This window comes from Gymnoscopelus braueri, assembly GCF_963280865.1.
Source record: "Gymnoscopelus braueri genome assembly, chromosome: 13".
In the NCBI taxonomy this organism is placed as follows: Eukaryota; Metazoa; Chordata; class Actinopteri; order Myctophiformes; family Myctophidae; genus Gymnoscopelus; species Gymnoscopelus braueri.
Window position 1 is genome coordinate 6,124,642 of NC_137615.1, and position 22,034 is coordinate 6,146,675.

Below are 22,034 nucleotides of genomic sequence, written 5' to 3' on the forward strand. Positions count from 1 at the left end.
GAGGGGGAGGGTATATTTCTACTGCGTCATTAAAGCGCTGTTTTTCTATTGGCACGCACGTTTGACCCTCAAGGTTTCAGCCTCCGGGTAGAAACTCAAAATAGTCAGAGAAGACATAAAACACCATAAAAACACCACCAGGGGGCTTAATGAAGTTCTATCAACCTCATAGACACATGAAACACACACACACACACACACACACACACACACACACACACACACACACACACACACCTGCTCTCGTTGTCCAGGAAGACGGATCCGCTGCTCTCTTGGAGCGCCTCGCTGACGGGGGACAGGCAGAAGGGGGAGGAGAAGGTGTCAGAGTCTGAGCCCATGGTGCTGTCCCGGCTCACCTCGTCCGAGAGCTCGCACGAACCCTCGTCCGCCTCTTCCACCGGCGCTGCCGGTACCGCCGCCGGGGCCTGGTCCTGGTCCTGGTCCTGGTCCTGCCACCAAAAAGGTTATTAATATATGGTTAAAAAGCATGTATTATGCATGGATTTAAAGCAGAATACAATCTCACGTCTGGAAAAGTTACGTCCTATAATGAGCGATTTGGGAAACGGTGTGAACGGAGCTGTACTTTTACTCCACTACAATTATATGGCAAATGTAGTTACTAGTAACTTTGCAGTTATAAATGATTACATAATAAAACCTACATTAAAGGGATAGTTCACCCGGAAAAAAAAAAAGTTTTCTATCGATTACTACGATTAGTCACCCCATGAAGAGTTTTTGTCACATTCCTAAGCCAATAATTTGATGACCAGCGGACCGGTAGGCAGTGGTTCCGGTAGGAGACACAAAGGATACACATTGTACTACCAGAACCACTGCCGGTCATCAAATTATTGGCTTAGGAATGAGACAAAAACAAAAAAATATCCATGAATTCAAGTCTCCATGGGGTGACTAATCGACAGGAAAAAAAAATATTTTGGGGGTGAACTATCCCTTTAACCACTTTAGCCCTATTTTATACATAGGCCATTTGAAAATAGCAGATCTACAAGCTCACAACGCGTTGCATCGTGACGCGTTGTGAGCTTGTAGATCTGCTATTTTCAAACATTGTAGTACTTTTACTTTTGGTACTGTAAGTATATTTTGATGCCAATACTTTGGTACTTTCACTCAAGTAACATTTTGAACAAAGGCCTTTTTACTTGTAACAGAGTATTTTAATATTGTGGTATTGGTACTTTTACTTAAGTAAAATATCTGAGTACTTCTTCCACCACCGTTCATAACAAATGTAAACAGATATTGAAAACATAAAGTCAAAACAAAAGAAAATTTCTAAAAGAAAAAACAAAAAGAAAACTTCTGAACTATAACAACCTTGTTGTGCTGGGCGGGTGAAGGCTCTATGCCGGCCTCCTCCACCAGGGGGAGCTGCTGCTGGCCCTCAGTGGTGGTGGCGGTGGTTGTCAGGTTCCTCTCCTCATCCTCCTCTTCCTCCTGGGCGGCGGGGGGGCGGGGGTGTGGCCTGGGGGAGCGGGAGGGGGTAAAATACACATATATATATAGATTCCCAAAACAGGGAAAATAGCCGACATACAAGCTCACCAGGAGCTGTTTTGCACGATGCCGTTGTGGGACCAAGTATAACATGAAGTGGTTAAAGTAGGGTATGTGATATTTTTTGGTATATATATATTTATTTTTTGTTAAAAAGGTTAAAGTATTATATTCTGATAGTAATCATTGCTACAGAGAGTTTGTTCGGTCACAGGGGTCTCTCCAGCTCTTTAGTAAACACAATATAGTACATTTTCAGGTAGGTGACAAAATTTAAGCCAATCAGGAGAGAGCACTGAAAATGCTTGCTCTGTTTAATAAAGAGCTGGAGAGACATGGGAGACTCCTTTTACTGAACAAACACTCTATAGCAATGAGTATCACAATATAGAGCTATTTAACACTTATTTTAACCAAAGTAAATCACTTTAATACCTACCTTTAATCGAGAGAGATGAATAGTACCATTTGTTCAATTTCAAATATAGTGAAAATAGCAGGTCTACAAGCTCACAATGCAATATTTTCACTATTTTTAATACAGCAATGCATTGATATAATCTTTTTTTTTTTAATAATGTATTGTAAAAGCATGTAGATACTTTCGAATAGTTAAGTATTTTTTAGTACTCCAGTACTTTAACTCCAGTACTTTAACTCCAGTACTTTAACTTGTTGACTGAGGAACCTTCACCTTTTCATTGAGCAATATTTGACCTGGAATATCTATTACTTTGCCTCAAGTACTGGTAGTCCACCAATGCTAAAGAGAGTTTATTACATGAATGTCTATGAATGTTCTTCACAACGGAGACACACTGAAATGATGGCACCAGTAAACACATGGATATGTTTTAATGTACTTTTATTGTGGAGACCCAGTATGCAAGTCAGTGTGGTTGATTCAGACAATCCACTCATTAGGGAGAGACTGTACGAAGTGCACACACAGAAGGGATCGTAATAGAACATGTCATGTCACACCATTTACGACCACAGTTTGTGTACACACAGTCTTCACTTTCATCACCACCTGGCTGTCCATCATGCCACGAGGTGTAGCTCACTTTGGAGCCATCAGACCACATCCACACAGTGTCCCACTGAGTGTCACTCAGTCCAATCCAGGTGGCTCCCTGAAATGGGTCAAAGTTCTGGATCAGGTTTAGGACAAAGTCGTGCTCCTCCTGGCTGTGGACGGACACCAGGTTGGCATCTTGAGACACGCAGTTCATCTCGGCTTGGGCCCAGCGACGTACTTGTAGCAGCGACCGTTGAAGCTGTACCAGAACATCGGGCAGTTTCCACGCTGTAGCTTCGCCTCTGCCAAGGGTGCAGCGTGCACGGTGCCTAGTGCAGAAAAATAATTTTAGATTTTAACCACTTTAACTATCTTATACGTTGGCTGTTCAAAAATAGATCTGCAATTCTTTTTTTAAAATCATGAAAATGTGTGCAAATCTTTCAATATATATTTCAACATTTGTAACTCAAATCTTTGCTTCTCCAGGGGGATTTTACAAATGTCTTCTAAATCCTAACAGTTTTTTTGAAAAAAACTTAAGTTGCTATAATATCAGAGGTTCTCAAACTTTTTTTTTGCACAAATGTTCATGATTTTTCAAAACTAGCAGATCTATAAGCTGATAAGCTTTTGAATAGCCAAAGTATAAAATAATGGTTAAAGTGGTTAAATTCTAAAATGACGCTTTCCCAGTCTGTAGATGGATTAAAGAACCATTCAATAACCTTTTTTAATTGTATTTACCTAGTGCCATGAGGCCCAGCAAGCACAGGAGTTGAGGAATCAGCAGCATGTCAGCCTGAGGTGGTCTCTGCGTCCGTGGAGCCTGGGTTGGGGTCTTCTTGAAGGGTCTGTGTCAGTGGAGCTTGGGTTGGGGTCTTCTAGAAGGGTCCGTGTCAGTGGAGCCTGGATTGGGGTCTTCTAGAAGGGTCTGTGTCAGTGGAGCCTGGGTTGGGGTCTTCTAGAAGGGTCTGTGTCAGTGGAGCCTGGGTTGGGTTGGGGTCTTCTAGAAGGGTCTGTGTCAGTGGAGTCTGGGTTGGGGTCTTCTTGAAGGGTCTGTGTCAGTGGAGCTTGGGTTGGGGTCTTCTAGAAGGGTCCGTGTCAGTGGAGCCTGGGTTGGGTTGGGGTCTTCTAGAAGGGTCTGTGTCAGTGGAGTCTGGGTTGGGGTCTTCTTGAAGGGTCTGCGTCAGTGGAGCCTGGGTCGGGGTCTTCTAGAAGGGTGTGCGTTGCCGTCTGTTAGGGGTGTGCCGATATATCGTCCCGCGATATATCGCGATACGTTTTCGTGACGATATGTATCGTTTTGAAGAAAAAAAAATCGTTTTGAAAAAAAAAAAAAACATTTTTTTTTTTTTTACAATAATAATCAGGCATGCAAACAGCCCCGAGGTGAAAAGGGTGACAACATGTTGTTTTTTTTCGGGTCAGGTGTCACGCTATTGCCCTATTTGGATTCAAAACGGCTATTGTAGCTGAAAAGCTACAAGTTTGCGTCTGAATAATGCAAAAACTGAATTATTTGTTTGCATTTTTTCTCCCCCATATATTTTCATAATAAAAAAGTGCGTGTCGTATCGTATCGAAATCGTATCGAAGTTGTGAGCCAAATATCGTATCGTATCGTTTGGTGAAATTAATCGGCACACCCCTACCGTCTGTGTGTCTTGTTTGTCTGTCTGTCTTTTTATCTGCTCCACATGAGGCTATCTCTTCACAGCTGGCATCATTTGATTGGTCAAAATATATCAGCAGCTGTGGCGTTCACATATCGTTGCTGTCGGGTGAAATTCTCGTATGTCCAAAACTGTGACTTTTCAGGAAATGGAAAAGTACTCTAACGTGTACTCAAGTACTGGACTTAAGTGCACTTTTGAGGTATTCTTATTTTACTGGAAGTGTGTTCATTTTCAATACCTTCTACTCCACTACATCTCAGAGGCAAATATCATACTTTTACTCCACTAAAATTATTTGAAAACTTCAGTTACTAGTTACTTTGTAGATTTTGATTATTAATACAAAAGACACATTAACCACTTCAGGACTATATACAGTACATTTCCGCCATTTGAAAAAAAGCCAGATGCCACACATAGTGAGCTTGTAGATCTGCTATTTTCAAAAATATTTGTATACATTTTATTAATTTGAAAACTTGTGAAATGGGATGTTCTGCACATAATGAGTACTTTCTACTCTTGATACTTTAACCCATTGAGACCTGTTGCTACCTATACGTTGTTATACCTTTTAATCCGGATGCCACCTCTGTGTCTAATTGTTGTTGCTATAATATAGTAACATCATTTTTTATTTTTTGTAAGAATTTGAACGTTTTCAGAAAACTATGGTTAGGTTTTAGAAGGCGTTTTTAGAATCGGCCTCAGGTCTAAATGGGTTAAGTACATTTCGATACCAATACTTCTGTACTTTTACTCAAGTAAATGTTGAATTCCGGACTTTTACTCGTAACAGAGTGCTTCTACGTCACAGTATTGATACTTTTACTTAAAGGACGACTTCACCCATTTTCAACCTATCTTCATATAATTGGTCCTCACTAATACTCATGATTAAATGGTAAAAAAATAATTCTACTCGGTCTGTGTCTCATTAGACTGGAGGAGCCAGCCCTATCGAAGGTCTTGAAGGGCGGATCCAAAGCCTTGCGCTCGGTACCAGCGCCGCTTCCTATTGCTTCACCAATCTATGTCCCCCCTCCCCCCCCCCCCCCCCTGTGCATGGAACATGCTGACGTCACCAAATTTAGAGTGACGCCCCTCTGCACTCTGATTGGTTAGGAGATAACAAGGTTCACTCCCACTCCTAAACCGCCGTTCCCCCCGGCTTTTTTTCTTTTGAAACAAAAAAAAAAAGGCATGGGTTTCCGAGGCTAGTGTCTCATAGGAGGACTGTGGACAGTCCAGAAACCCGTCTACCAGTGACATCATCGTTAAGCAGGATTTTTTTTCCCCAACAAGATTTCACTTTTTTTTTTAGATTTTTATCAACGCGAGAACAATGGCTTCTATTGTTGCATTGCAACTTTCCAGGAATAGATAGCCTGCAGTTTCTATTAGCTTGGATTCCCCATCGATGATGTCAATGGTAGACGGGTTTCTGAACTGTCCACAGCCCTCCCCTGAGACACAGAGTGAGTAGAAAATAATGGTACCATTTTATCATGAGCAGTAGTGAGGACCAATTATATGAAGATAGGTTGAAAATGGGTGAGGTGAAGTAGTCCTTTAAGTCAAATATGCGAGTATTTTTTTTTCTCCACCACTGGTTGCTGGGGTGGGCCTGCCGTATACCTGCGTGCTCGGTGGCGTGCGTTGCGGCGTACGGGGGAGCTCTCCGGGGTGATGTAGCGCAGCGCCTCCTCGTCCTGCCTCTGGATGCGCGAGTTTGGAACCCAGGTCAGGATCAGAGTGGTCCCCATGCTCTCATCCTTCTCCATGTGAACACACAGGTAGCCTGCAGGGGGCAGTGCACACACACACACACACCACAGCTCATTATGTTATTTTGGTTTCCATTCACACAAAAAAGCCAAAAAGTGCAGTAACTGCATTTGTTGGAGACATGTTTACATTACATAAATAGCAGATCTACAAGCTCGGAGTTTGTAGATCTGCTATTTTTGAATAGCCTAAAGAAATCTAAAAATGCCACAGATGTGTGTTCCTGGTCTTAATGGTTTAAATGTGAACATCCTCACAAGTATAGTCATTCAAGTGTGTGTGTGTGTGTGTGTGTGTGTGTGTGTGTGTGTGTGTGTGTGTGTGTGCGTGCACACATGTGCACGTGTGTGTTTGCTCTCTTCTCGTATTGCATGTGTGGCCGCATTTGATCCCCAGGCTCGTTAATAAAGACTCTGCTCCTGTATGTCATTCCTTCTCCAGTTACCTGCTTAATCCCACTGTTGTTGTGTGTGACACTGGTTCTAAAAACCAAAAAAAAAAAATGAGGAAACAGTTTTAAGGACTACGAGCTTGTAGATCTGCTATTTTTGAAAAAATATGAAAATGTGTGCAAATCTTTGAATATATATTATTTCAAAGTGAACATTTTTTAACTAAAATCTTTGCTTCTGGGGGGTCCCTGGAACAAAGTATTTTGAGATGGGGTTCGGCGGCCAAATACATATCATTTTGGGGGTCCTTGACATGATTTTTACAGTTTTTTTCCATTTTTAAACCCCAAGCCTGAAGCCGAAAATAGACGCTTTATACAAGCTCACAATTTTACTATAAATCTGGAATAAGTATAATAACCTCTAAGCCTGACGTCTAATGCTACTATACTTGTGGGGACATTTGGCTCTCACACGTATAGTGTGTGTGTTTTACAGACTGTTATTGCCTATTTTGTAAGTATATTTAGTTTTTAGTTTTCCTTTTTTATATTGCTACTATTTTATATTTCTGTCATATTTTATTGTTATGCACACTGTTCAGGAATCTATAAGTGCAAGAAGGCTGCTATGTGACAATGAACACCAGGAACCATGAAGCTAGAGGTGTGTAAAGTTGACCCACAGAGCCCTCTGGTGGACATATGTGTGAACAGATTGTCATACACCCAGACAGATAATCATACTGTAGTTGCATTCGTCGCTTTGCCACTTCAAAGGTAGGGTAAGTGATATGTTTTGGTTAAAAAGGTAGTATATTCTGATAGTAATCATTGCTACAGAGCGTTTGTTCGGTCACAGTGGTCTCTCCGGCTCTTTAGTAAACAGAATATAGTACATTTTCAGGTAGGTGACAACATTTAAGCCAATCAGGACTCAGGAGAGAGCACTGAAAATGCATTTTCTGTTTAATATAGAGCTGGAGAGACATGGGAGACTCCTTTTACTGAACAAACACTCTATAGCAATGAGTACTATCACAATATAGAGCTATTTAACACTTACTTTAACCAAAGTAAATCACTTACCCTACCCTACCTTTATTCCTGGCCTCCCTGTATTGGACGTGTCATTATAGGGGGGAAAAAGTAAATTAATTAAATAATTTACCTATTTTTAAAACAATGAAAATAGCAGATCTACAGTACAAGTTCACAACGCGCCGCGAAACGCAGCGTGTTGAGCTTACAGATCTGGTCTGCTATATCGGACATAGAACATAGTAAATAGGGCGTGCGTGGTTATCGGCGGTTCAACTATTCACACAAACCAACCAGGCACAGTAGACAGACACAGTATGTGCATGTGTGTTCGTACATTGCGGTTTGCACAGCGCTAATTGTCCAGTGGTGGAAAAAGTACTCAAATGTTTTACTTACGTAAAAGTATCAATACTGCAATGCAGAAGTATACTCTGTTACAAGTAAAAGTCCGGAATTCAACATTTACTTGTACAACAAAATGTACTTAAAGTAACAAAAGTAAAAGTACTAAAATGTTTGAAAATGGCAGATCTACAAGCTCACAACGCATCACGATGTGACGCGTTGTGAGCTTGTAGATCGGCTATATTCAAATAGCCTAGATATACAATAGGGCTAAAGTGGTTAATGTATGTTTTATAATGTAATCATTTACTATAATAATAACTAACTAAAGTTTTCAAATAATTGTAGTGGAGTAAAAGTTCAATGTTTGCCTCTGAGATGTAGTGGAGTAAAAGTAAAAGTATAGACGATAGGAAATACTCCAGTAGAGTAAAAGTACCTCAAAATTGTACTTAAGTACAGTACTTGAGTAAACGTACTTAGTTACTTTACACCACTGTAATTGTCACAACCACAACACACAATAAACTGAACTTGTGTCAACTTTCTTAATGCAAGAGGCCGACAGAACATTCCTGAACAGTCTGCAGAGTTTCTTCTTCTAGTGTGTGTGTGTGGGTGTGGTGAGGGAAGCACAGGGAGCCTGCCAACAGATAGGAGAGAATGATTTTGCATTCTCGCTCTAAAAAAAGGCAAAACATTTGTTTTGGGGCGTTTTTTGCAATCATTTCCTAATCAACTTCATGGTCTTGGCATTTTTTTTCGGAAAACCGGGGTAGAAGAGGAAAGCTACAGCTTTAAGCCCAGTAGTTGCAAGTCTGACAGGTTCTGGCCTTCTAGGGAAGTCTCTCTCTCTCTGTGTGTGTGTGTGTGTGTGTGTGTGTGTGTGTGTGTGTGTGTGTGTGTGTGTGTGTGTGTGTGTGTGTGTGTGTGTGTGTGTGTGTGTGTGTGTGTGTTCGTGATGTGTCGTTCATGATCGATTCCTTCAAAAGAACTAGTTCATTGCCGTGAACTTGAACAAGCTCGTTCACTTCCTGTTACGTTCACGCTATCGTGCATGGCCCCATCCCCTCCCCCCGTACACACGACGGGGGGAGGGGATGGGCGACGTAAAAAAACCGCCCCAGCGATGTAGTTTTACACAAATTATGAAACATACATTAACCACTTTAGCCCTATTTTATATAGGCTATTTGAAAATAGCAGAACTACAAGCTCGATGCGACGCGTTGTGAGCTTGTAGATTGGCTATTCTTTGTTAGTACTTTTACTTTTGGTACTTTAAGTATATTTTGATTCCAATACTTTTGTACTTTTACTCGAGTACATTTTGAACACTAGAAAATAGCGCTACTGAACGAGAACGTGAACGAATCATTTGAACGAATCATTGCCGTGAAGGTGAACGAAATCGTTCGTTCACTGAAATGAACCTTTTTTCCCACCACTAGCGTGTGCTCGCGCGTGTGTGTGTGTGTGTGTGTGTGTGTGTGTGTGTGTGTGTGTGCGAGAAACTGTTCTTCCACGACGTGGAATGTCAAGGTTGAGCGAGCAAACCCGACACATCCGTCTACATGGTTTACAAGATGACGGCAACAGATGAGACAGAATTTAAACGACAGGGGAGGAGAATAAGAAAACAGAGGATTAAAGGGGGGGGGGGTCAAGGTCAAAAGAGAAAGATTAAGGGGCAAAGGTTAATGTTAGGACTGGGAGAGAGGAGGACAGGGGTCAAGTAGAGGTGTGGAGAGATAGCGGGCGAGAGAGAGAGAGAGAGCGAGGGAGAGAAAGAGAGAAAAGGGAGGGGGATAGAGAGCATTGGTGGAATAAGTACCGTAAATTTCGGACTATAAGCCGCGACTTTTTTCCCATTTTTCGACCCTGCGGCTTATATAACGGTGCGGCTTATCTATGGATTTTTACAGCTAACGGCCACTAGGGGACCTCCTAAATCTATGGATTTTACACCCGCGGCTTATAGTCCAGTGCGGCTTATATATGTACAAATCATTCAATTTAGCTGCTGCGGCTTATATTCAGGTGCGGCTTATAGTGCGAAAATTACGGTACTCACATTTTTTAACGTAAGTAAAAGTGCCAATATTGCAGTGTAGAAATATTCCGTTACAAGTAAAAGTAAGGTATTCAAAATGTACTTGAGTACAAAAGTATTGGTATCAAAATGTACTAAAGTACCAAAAGTAAAAGTGCTCATTGTGCAAGTTCAAAATTTATAAACATCTTTTGAAAATAGCAGATCTACAAGCTCACAACGCATTGTGAGCTTGTAGATCGGCTATTTTAAATGGCCGAAATATATTTAAGGCTGAAGTGGTTAATGTTGTTTTGTGATACTAATCAAAATCTTGCAAAGTAACTAGTAACTAAAGCTGTCAAATAATTGAGTAAAAGTACAATAGTTGCCTCTGAGATGTAGTGGAGTAGAAGTTAAAGTATTGAAAATGGGAAATACTCCAGTAAAGTAAAAAATCACACCCAGTGTGAAGTGGGCGGTGTGGTCATCACAGTGGTCATCATAGTGATGGAAGCTCACTTTAAAAAAAAAAATGTTTTTTTTTAAGTGCATAGTCCTATTTATAGGTTATTAATGTCATCATGTGTCTCGCTAGCCAATCACAGTGCTGGATAGAGTCAGCTAATAGAGTCAGCCAATCACAGTACAGCTAGGGGTGTACTAATGAGCCAATCACAGTACAGCAAATGTGTACTAATGAGGTGTCCCAACCCCACTTATAGGGGCGGCTACACCGCCCAAAAATTCCTTAAAAGTGTACAGTGCTTAAAGGTAGGTAGTGATATATTTTAGTAAAATATATATATTTTTTTTGTATAAGGTTAAAGTATTATATTCTGATAGTAATCATTGCTAGAGTGTTTGTCGGTCACAGGGGTTTCTCCAGCTCTTTAGTAAACAGAATATAGTACATTTTCAGGTAGGTGACAACAGTGGTGGGTTCTACCGTCAGATGCTGTGTACGGCGTACACCTTGAGATTTTTTTTCGTCGCCACCGTACACCTTCAAAATCTGAGACGCTGATACGCTCTGATACGCTAACTGACGGCAATGACTGACTGGCGTTAACGTGCACTGTGCTGGCTCAGGCAGCAAAGCGAGAGAGAGTAAAAAAAAACGATTCTGGAACGCTCGCCCCAAAACACACTCGCCCCCATTCATTTCGCGGACAGAGGCCGCCGGATTAGACCCGGGGCGAGTGTGTTTAGGGACGAGTCTTCTGTGATTTCATTCACCAGCCAGTGTTGCCAGATTTTGCGAGAGATATAAGCAACCAGTTCTATGAAAACAAGCCCAAAAGAAGCAACTTAGGCCACATGAGCACTTAAAACCTACGCTATTTTTTGAAGCAAGCCTAAGCAAGTACACTTTAGAAACAAGCCCCAAAAAAACGCAACCCACAACGACCAACATTTTACAAGAAAACTTTACAGAAAAACAAGCCCAAAGTCGCTTATAATACGCGGACATGGCAACACTGGCCCCAGCAGGTAAAGCCCCGGAAGAGTGAGACAGGCAGCGCCAACAACAAAAACAAACAAGGAACCGAGAGTGGTACGAGAGACAGAACGAGAGCAAGACACACACGCGCGCGAAGCGCGCGGAAAATCTTCACATGCAATATTTTTGTGGGCCACACACGCGCGTGTGCACATTTTTTATATTTAATTAATTATAGACGCGCGCATGCCGTGCATGTGGGAGGCAGGGAATAATCATAGTATACCTTAAAAAAAAAACTAGAACACACCACTGGGTGACAACATTTAAGCCAATCAGAAGAGAACACTGAAAATGCATTTTCTGTATTAAAGAGCTGGAGAGACATGGGAGACTCCCTTTACTGAACAAACACTCTATAGCAATGAGTATATTGTATCACAATATAGAGCTATTTAACACTTATTTTAAGTACATGTACTTAGTTACTTTACACCACTGATAGAGAGAGAGAGAGAGAACCAATCAATGGGAAACCAAAGAGTCCAGAAATAAACTGTTTGTACACCACGGTACGTACGGTATTTTAGTTCCCTATATACGGCTGACAAAACACTCATTGTATTCACACAAGTCATCTTATTATCATCATCAGGTCCAGTTGTAGTGACGGTGATACTTTGACATACTGCACGCTCAGCAGCATTTTTGTGCCACAACAAGCGTTCCCGTGGGAAGCCTTAACTCTTTCAGACCGGGAAAGCATCATCTGTGTCATTTTAAGATGTCTTTGTGCTATTCAAAAATAGCAGACATACAAGCTTGTAGATCTGCCATTTCTGAAAAATCGTGAAAATGTGTGAATATTCTTTTTTTAAGTGAACATTTGTAAAATATTTAGTTCCAGGGACCCCGAGAAGCAAATATTGGAGTTAAAAATGTCCAAAAAAAAAAAGAAAGAAAAAAATAAATCTTTGCACAAATGTTCATGATTTTTCAAAAATAGCTGATCTACAAGCTCATAGCGCGGCACCGTGCCGCGCTATGAGCTTGTATATCTGCTATTTTTTTAATAGCCAAATAAATCTAAAAATGACACAGATGCGTTCCCGGATTGAATGGGTTAACCCTTAAAGGTCGTTGCTGTTGTTTTGTGCGTGAACAACAACACGACAACATGTTTACTGTCTGTCGGGGAAACGCAGCAACAGGAGGGATGGTTTTGATGATTAGAGGCCCCGTCAGACCAAGCTTCTATTCTCATTCTCTATATAGAGCGTCGCAGTTCCCGCCCACTTCCTGTTTTTTTTGGTGCCGGAAGAAAAAACTCAATGCATTTTTCCATTGACATTTCCAAAAATATTTATATCTATTAATTTAAGCCTCGAATCAAGCCATCACGAGATGACATGAATCATGACCATAAAACGTTTTTTTCTGTGATTCTTTTTTATTTTATATTTAATTATATGATATACTATATTTAATAAATACCCTTTGTTTTGCCGTTTTCAACAAAAAAAAAATCACAGAATCAAACGTTTATGGTCATGATTCATGTCATGTCATGATGGCTTGATTCGAGGCTTAAATTAATTGATATAAATATTTTTGGAAATGTCAATGGGAAAAATGCATTGAGTTTTTCCTTCCGGCACCAGGAAAAACCAGGAAGTGGGCGGGAACTGCGATGCTCTATACTGTAGCTTGTTGTTGTGAAGCCAGGGTGAATCTGTTCTTTAATCCAGGGGTCTTCAACGTTTTTCAGACCAAGGACCCCTTGGCTGAGAGAGAAGAAGAAGCAGGGACCCCTCCACTACATAATGTATAACATTGTGTTGTAAATTAAACATTTTCATAGATTTTCTTAGACAGCTTCATAGACTTTGACAGCACTATCATCAGTGTATGATCGATTAATGTGTATTTTCAGACATTTAACCAATTGAACCGTCAATATTTAGTCTTTTTTTCCCCCTCTACACCAAACCTATTTGCCAAAAATAGCAGATCTCCAAGCTCACAACGCCTCGCGCTGCGAGGCGTTGTGAGCTTGGAGATCTGCTATTTTTGGCTAATGTTCCACTCAGAATAGAGATGCTGGGGTTCAAGTGGTTCATGTAAAAAAACATGATCCTATCACACATAGATTTGGCGGCCCCCCCTGTAGTAACTCTGGGGACCCCCTAGGGGTCCCCGACCCCCTGTTGAAGACCCCTGATATAATCCATTAAGACCGGGAACGCATCTGTGTCATTTTAAGATTACTTTGGCTATTTTTTGAAAAATTGTGGAACATCTTTGAAAATCGTTGTTTTAAAGCGAACATTTTTAACTCCTATCTGTGCTTCTGGGGGGGGGGGGTCCCTGGAACAACATATTTTGAGATGGGGGGTCCGCGGCCAAATACACATCATTTTGGGTGGTCCTTGACATGGAAAAGTCGGGGCGCCACTGATATAGCAACATACGGTTAGGATTTAGACAACATGGGGTTCACCTGGTGGTTGTGGCGTTATGGTAGCCTGGTAAACCCTCCCTCCGGAAATCTCATTTCCATTTGATTTCAGGAGTGAGTCTGGCCTGATCCGCCTTTCTGCAATATTGGCTGTGCTGGAGTTGGGCGGGAGTAATACCGTTGACTGACAACCCCTTCAGCCAATGATAATTTTTCCCCTTCAGCCAATCAGCAGTTCACCAGTCTTAATGTGACGCAAGGGGACTTTTGAGACGATCCATGCCCAAAATGGGTTGCCTTATTCGGTTACATGGGTGTCACTGCCCGCCCCTACCGGTTCTCTACATTTTTATTTTTAAATAGGCTTTGTCATGATTAATTGACCACATATATGAAGTTAAACAACTAAATTCTATCCAAACGATATCTTATAAGTAAATTCCGTGCCTCAAAATAGAAGTTAGAGAGCTTTTTGAAGTAAAAAAAATTGCGGAGAAAATAGCGCACAAGAAAAAGATGGCTGCCGTTCGTGTTTTGGGCTCACTCGAACTCGCCACCTGATTGGCCAACGTAAGCTGTCAATCACAGAACAATGAGCGACGACGCTGATAGGCGCGGCCGTTTGGCACACACAGCCAATATTGCAGAGAGGCGGTTCATGCCAGACTCACTCCTGAAATCAAATGGAAATGAGATTTCCGGAGGGAGGGTTTACCAGGCTAGCGTTATGGTACCTACCCGGGTGGTGTTCGGCCAGGCCGGGCAGCGGCTCGGCGGGGTGAACACACACGTTGTTCTTGGAGAAGATGATCTCCCCGTCCAGACCCGACCCCCGCCCGGCCCCCGCCGAGCCCCCGGCCCCGGGGTTAAAGGTCAGGAGGTCGGAGGCCTTGGAGGACGCGCGCCGCAGCAGCCGACCCAGAGACATCTCCGCAAGCAGCAGCACCTCCGGGACGCTGCGCCCATCCTCTGAGGGGGAGGGGGGGGAGAGAGAGTTTTTATTTCACCTTTATCCAGTGGTGTAAAGTAACTAAGTACATTTACTCAAGTACTGTACTTAACCCATTGAGACCTGAAGCCGATTCTACATGTCTCCTAAATCTCAACAGTATTCTGATGTTTCTATATCAGTGGTGCTCAATCTTTTTCATGTCAAGGACCCCCAAAATTATATGTATTTGGCCGCGGACCCCCATCAAAATATGTTGTTCCAGGGACCCCCAGAAGCAAAGATTTGAGTTAAAAATGTTAAAATATATATATTCAAAGATTTGCACACATTTTCAAGATTTTTCAAAAATAGCAGATCTACAAGCTCGTAGCGCGGCACTCGGTGCCGCGCTATGAGCTTGTATATCTGCTATTTTTGAATAGCCCAAAGTGTAAAATAATGCTTTTTAGCTCAAATCTAAAAATGACACAGTTCCAGGTCTCAATGGGTTAAGTACAATTTTGAGGTATTTTTTACTTTACTGTAGTATTTCCCATTTTCAATACTTTGTTTTTATTGAGGATACTTTGAAGACAGTTACATTTGTCATTTTATAAAATAAACAATACATAAAAGACAGACATTCACATGTACTTAAAGACAAACAAAAAAATAAAGATTACATTAAAAATAAAGTTTATAAAAATGAAATGTATAACCTTTATGGGGGTGCACTTTAAACCTTTCTTTTCTTACAGTTTCACATCTCTCCTTTTTGGAGCATATACATTAACCATTTCCCCCATCTTTTTTCATAGAGATCTTCCCTTATTTTCAGTTTGAATGTTAATTTTACCATATCTTGAATATTGTCCACTATGTTTCTCCATTGTGTATAGTCCGGTATGTCAGTCTTGAGCCACTTCCTAGTAATAGCCTTTCTCCCAGCAGCTAGGAGGATTTTGGCAAGATAACAGTCTCCTGGATGTACAGTTCCTTCCATTTGACCCAAATACAGTACAAGACAAGAATGGGGAATTTCATAACCTAAAACTTCACATATGGTTGAGTGCAGAGTTTCCCAGAAAGGTTGAATTTTTACATCTCAGAGGCACATATTGTACTTTTACTCCACTACAATTATTTGAAAACTTTAGTTACTAGTTACTTTGCAGATATACATTGCAAAGTAACAAGCTTGCAACGCGTCACGAAATGTCAGCAATTTTTACATAATAAATATATGTCAGTAATTGCTTTGTATATTCAAGTTATTTGTCATGTCTGCCCTGTGCAATTTTTGATTACGAAGCCAAGAGGCAAACAGAAATAACGTTTTTATTCATGTTCCAATGTTCAATGGCCAAAAACACAATTAAATCATTAATCGCAATTATTTGTGTGACAATTAATCGTCAACTTAACCGATTAAGACCTGGAACTGTGTCATTTTTTGATTTGAGCTAAAAAGCATTATTTTACACTTTAGGCTATTCAAAAATAGCAGATCTACAAGCTCGTAGCGCGGCACCGAGTGCCGCGCTACGAGCTTGTAGATCTGCTATTTTTGAAAATTCGTAAAAATGTATGCAAATATTTGAATATATATATTTTTAAAGCAAAATGTTTTAACTCAAATCTTTTCTTCTGGGGGGTCCCTGGAACAAAATATTTTTGATGGGGGTTCGCGGCCAAATAAATTTAATTTTCCTTGACATGAAAAAGATTGAGCACCACTGATATAGAAACATATGTTTTTGAGAATATTGTTGAGATTTAGGAGACATGTAGAATCGGCTTCAGGTCTCTAATGGTGACAGCCTTACCAACATCAATATACAAGAGAAAGAGATGGAGAGAGAGAGAGAGAGAGAGAGAGAGAGCTCAAGGTGACACAGTTTGTCTCTCCAGGCCTGTTAGTTCTGTTCTGTTCTGTACAACGTGTGTTCAAAACCCACTGCAGTGTCCTTATAGAGAGGTCAGCTCTGTGCAATCTGCACTGATAGTCCTACTGAGGCCTTTTCCTTATGCCACGTCTTCTTAACACATTGAGACCCGGGAAAGCATCTTTCATTTTAGATGTTAAACACTTTAAACCATTATCTTACACGTTGGCTGTTCAAAAATAGCAGATATACAAGCTCATAGCAGGGCACAGTGTCGATAATTTTTTTGCGTAAATCTTTGAATACATATTTTTTCAAAGCAAACATTTGTAACTCAAATCTTTGCTTCTGGGGGGATTCTACAAATGTCTTCTAAATCAGTTATTATTATTATTTTTTTAACTTATGTTGCTATAATCAGTGGTTCTCACACTGTTTCATGTCAAGGACCCCCAAAATGATATGTATTCAAAGATTTGCACACATTTTCACTATTTTTGAATAGTCCAAAGTATAAAATAATGGTTAAAGTGGTTACACAGATACGTTCCCGGTTTCAACGGGTTAACACATTGAGACCGGGAACGCATACCGTGTCATTTTTAGCTTTCTTTGGCTATTAAAAAAATTGCAGATCTACAAGCTCATAGTGCGGCACAGAGTGCCGTACAAATTTCTATTTAAATGGTGAAAAATGTGGGCAAATCTTTGGATATATATATATACTATGTATATGTTTTAAAGTGAACATTTTTAACTCCGATCTTTGCTTCTGGGGGGTCCCTGGAACAACATACTTTGAGATGGGGGTCCGCGGCCAAATACATATAATTGTGGGGGTCCTTGACTTGGAAAAGTTGGAGATATAGCAACATACTGTTAGGATTTAGAAAACATTTTTTGGATATGCATTTGGCCCCGGACCCCCATTTCAAAACGTTTTGTTCCAGGGACCCCCCAGAAGCAAAGATTTGAGTTGCAAATACTACTTTAAAAATTATATATTCAAAGATTTGAAAGGAAATGTCAAGATTCTTCCAAAAATAGCAGATCTACAAGCTCATAGTGTGGCATGAGCTTGTAGATCTGCTATTTTTGAATAGCTCAAAGAAATCTTATAATGACACAGATGCATTCCCGGTCTTAATGGATTAACACACACACACACACACACGTGCGCACACACACACACAGTTACTGTACCTATCCTGACCGGTAGCAGTAGCACTGTGTAGGTAAATGTGTGTCCCGCCTTATGCAAACATGCACTCTCTCTATCTCGCTCTCTCTCACTCACACACACACACACACACACACACACACACACACACACACACACACACACACACACACACACACACACACACACACACACACACACACACACACACACACACACACACACACACACACACACACACACACACACACACACACACACACACACACACACACACACACACACACACACACACACACACACACACACACACACACACAGCCCTGTGCAAACACACTCCCTGCACCTGCATGTGTGAAGCTTCCAGCGAGTCAACAGATGTCATCAAACGGCAACAACATAACTGAACATGTCACAGTCAGACACGCACACACACACACACACACACACACACACACACACACACACACACACACACACAACAAATGAAAGGAGGGAAAAGAAACGTGTGTGCTGTGTCGCCAATGCAGGAAGACAAACAGAAAGGCATTATTAGGACCAGTGTTGCCAGATTTTTGCAAGAGAAACAAGCGGCCATGTCTAAGAAAATAAGCCCAAAAGAAGCGACAAGGCTATTTTAAAATAGCAGATCTACAAGCTTGCGCATCTACAAGCTTGTGGATCTGCTATTTTCAAAAAACATATTGAGAAAAAAAAGTATATATAAAGTGCATTTTGAATATTTAAAAACAATAAACAACACAGGGTCCCTGGCACAAAGTATTTTCAGAGGGGGTTCCGTGGACAAATACATATTAATCTGGGGGGGTGAACCTTGACATGCAAAAAACAACATTAGGAAGCCAGCCCAAATAAGCAACTACACTTTAGAAACAAGCCCCAAAAAAACACAACCCGCAACTAACCAATATTTACAAGAGACTTTACAGAAAAACAAGCCCAAAGTCGCTTGTAATGAGCAGACATGGCAACACTGATTACGACGTCGCTCTCCCTTCACGTCTGGATATTCAGGTTCTAAGGCTAACCTAATAGTAAGCCCCAACTTACGGTTAGTTGAGATATGGTATTTAAACAGGAATTATACACTTTTTCTTTGCAAGGGGATAATTATTATGACAGGTACAATTGCTCGGTGACATCACATCTCTACAGTACAAAACTGCTACTTTGTCATTTAGAACAGTGATTTCCAAACTTTTTAGCTCAAGAGTAAGACCCAACAGACCTCTTAGGACCACATGGTTGGTCGACTAAATTCACAACACAGCCAAACTGGACTGACACGGATTAAAGCAACACGCGCACACACACACACACACTTTTGTGGACCAGTAGGGTTTCAAACCCTGGGGTTCAGGGTTCCACTTGGGCAGTGGTGGAAAAAGTAATCAAATTCTTTACTTAAGTAAAAGTACCAATACTGCAATATTAAAATACTCTGTTACAAGTAAAAGTCCAGAATTCAAAATTTACTTGAGTAAAAGTACAAAAGTATCGGCATCAAAATGTACTTAAAGTATCAAAAGTAAAAGTACTAAATATTTGAAAATAGCAGATCTACAAGCTCACAACGCGTCGCGATGCGACGCGTTGTGAGCTTGTAGATCGGCTATTTTCAAATAGCCTATGTATAAAATAGGGCTGAAGTGGTTAATGTATGTTTTATAATGTAATCATTTATATCTGCAAAGTAACTAGTAACTAAAGTTTTCAAATAATTGTAGTGGAGTAAAAGTACAATATTTGCCTCTGAGATGTAGTGGAGTAGAAGTAAAAGTACTGAAAATTGGAAATACTCCAGTAAAGTAAAAATACCTCAAAATTGTACTTAAGTACAGTACTTGAGTAAATGTACTTAGTTACTTTCCACCACTGCTTGTCACCTTGTTTGGAGTTGGTCTAAAAGTTGCAAACATTGCTTTTGTCCACTGTCTCTGCCTGTACAGCATTGCTGATTTTGACAGCAAATTTAGTTTTAGTTTTAGTCATAGTCTTTCGAATAAAATTCAGTTTAGTTTTAGTCATATTTTTAGTCACCTGAAATGTAAGTGTTGATTCCTAAACAATCATAAAATTAACATCATGATAACGCTATGATGTTTTAGTCATTTAATCCTTGCGGCCATGAAATTCTTGCCCTGGAACAACCTCCTCTGTGGAATGCTCCACAGAGGACATGTTTACCTACCGCCTGATTAAACCAGAGCGCCACTTCCTGAATGCCAGGCCCCCAGACAGGAAGTCTAACTACCATGGAATCCAGGCATGAGCCCAGACACTTATCATCATCATCATCATCATCATCATCATCATCCTTCATGGTCATATCATGCATGCAGTAGAACAGGGGTGATGCAACTTTGATGATGGAGAGGGCCACTATATTTCCACACTCACTCCAGAGGGCCACGTTGCATATACAGTCTCTCCGTATTTTAACTTTTTTCGCCATTCTGTCACACAAAAGTAGCAAAAGAAATAGCCGATCTACATTTTTTTTTGCTATTTTGGAATTGGAATCCTGAATTTCATTATAACTTCAAACTCTATTTTTAACATGATAAATTCATCAAAAACACCCATTCACTTGGTTCTGGTGACTCATTCTGCCTTCCTAATACGTGAGAGGGCCGTGTTTTTTTCGATTACCCTTTTCATTTATTTTATTTTATTTCTTTATTGTATTTAAGTTTTTTTCATTTTCCAAAAAAATACATAAAAAATAAATATCAGTCACCAGAACCAAGGGCGGGAGTTTCTGATGAATCTAACATGGTTAAAATGGAGTTTGAAGTTACAATGGGTTTGTATAGGAAGGGGGCGTGTCTGATAAAATGAATATCAAATATCTAAATACTGAATCGAGCAACTGCCCGGTGTGCTCCCAAAAGCCTGAGTAGACGATAAAATGACCCAAATTTGTTTTGAAAGTGAAATATCCCTTTAACTAGATAGTAGTGTTTTAGGTAATATTTGGTCCATGACTGTACTGTATACTAAAAAGACTAATGTTTTGTCAATGTTTAGCTCACTGTCAAGTGTCAAGTCATTACTTTCATTATGCTGCTGACAATTTCCAGTTGTCGTGCCATTCCTCCGAGGCATTTGGTTTCCATTCATTCAGAGCGGTACTGTATGCAAAATTGCCTTCATGGGCTGAACATGCGATAACACCAGAATGGTCCTTTTAACTCTCTCAGTGCCAATGAAAAAAATGTTTTATTGCGAACCATGCCAACTTTTTTCTTTCTTTTTTTTTCAAAGTAAAAAAAAAGTGCTTAGGAAGCGAGATACAGCCTTTTTCAGTTATAGGTTAAACAAAGAGTGGATGGAGCTGCAAATCTTCAGATAATGATACACTTTAAAACTCGGGATAACTCGGGGTCTGGCACTGAGAGAGTTAATATACATGTTAACAGTATATATCTAATGTTGTGGTAGCGATACTGTTACCAGTAAACAGAATTGAAGCTCGTCTTTAAAAAAAAAACAAATTGAATTTTGCAATCACTACATCTGAGGAAAATAGTAGTTTTACTCCACTACAATTATTTGAAAACTTTAGTTACTACTTACTTTTTAGATTTAGCTTTTTATTACTAACCGAGTGCCGCGCTATGAGCTTGTAGATCTGCTATTTTTGAAAAATCGTGAAAATGTGTGCAAATCTTTGAAATATATATTTTTTTAAAGCGAACATTTTTAACTCAAATCTTTGCTTCTGGGGGTCCCAGGAACAAAATATTTTGATGGGGGTCCGCGGCCAAATACATATAATTTTGGGGGTCCTTGACATGAAAAATATTGAGCACCACTGATATAGAAACATACGTTTTTCAGAATACTGTTGAGATTTAGGCAGTATAGTAAGCCACCTGTATGTCAGGTCAGGCCTGTACCACGACTAACTGTTAACAGAGACGGGGGATATTTGCATGCTTGAAACAATGTGCGATTAAAGGCTAAGGTACTCTTTGCTGCAAGGTGTGCTCTGGTTGAAAATCTGTTATTTGTGGCCAGTGACACAGCTGCACAACAAAGTATAAATTAGGCTTGATCTTCTTGAAACTTGACTTTACACTGACCATATTCAGATATTACATTGTCTGAAGGAAGCCCAACAGAAAAATAGTCCCAATAAAGTACCTTGAACCTTGAAGAACCTTAACTTACTGTCAATGAAAGATATTGAATAGATCAGTCAGTGGTTCCCCACACTTTTTAGCTCGAGACCCGTGTGATAGTCATAGTCTTTAGAATAAAATTCCATTTAGTTTTAGT

At 40.3% G+C, this 22,034-nt stretch overlaps 1 protein-coding gene across 4 annotated transcripts in view; it reads right to left on the reverse strand.

Moving 5' to 3' along the window:
* The window catches only part of tbc1d16 (TBC1 domain family, member 16), a 102,767-nt gene that overhangs the window by 69,201 nt on the left and 11,532 nt on the right, over positions 1 to 22,034 (reverse strand). Inside the window, exons 1-5 of one of the 4 annotated variants that reach the window (XM_080447335.1) lie at positions 18,076 to 18,170; positions 14,471 to 14,701; positions 5,869 to 6,031; positions 1,351 to 1,498; positions 238 to 452 (exon numbers count right to left, since the gene is read on the reverse strand). In XM_080447335.1, the coding sequence (XP_080303461.1) occupies positions 238 to 452; positions 1,351 to 1,498; positions 5,869 to 6,031; positions 14,471 to 14,660 (716 nt within the window). In that variant the 5' untranslated portion in view covers positions 14,661 to 14,701; positions 18,076 to 18,170. Of the gene's footprint in view, positions 1 to 237; positions 453 to 1,350; positions 1,499 to 5,868; positions 6,032 to 14,470; positions 14,702 to 18,075; positions 18,171 to 22,034 lie in introns of those variants that run through there. The other 3 variants (XM_080447337.1, XM_080447336.1, XM_080447334.1) reach the window with 3 other exon arrangements.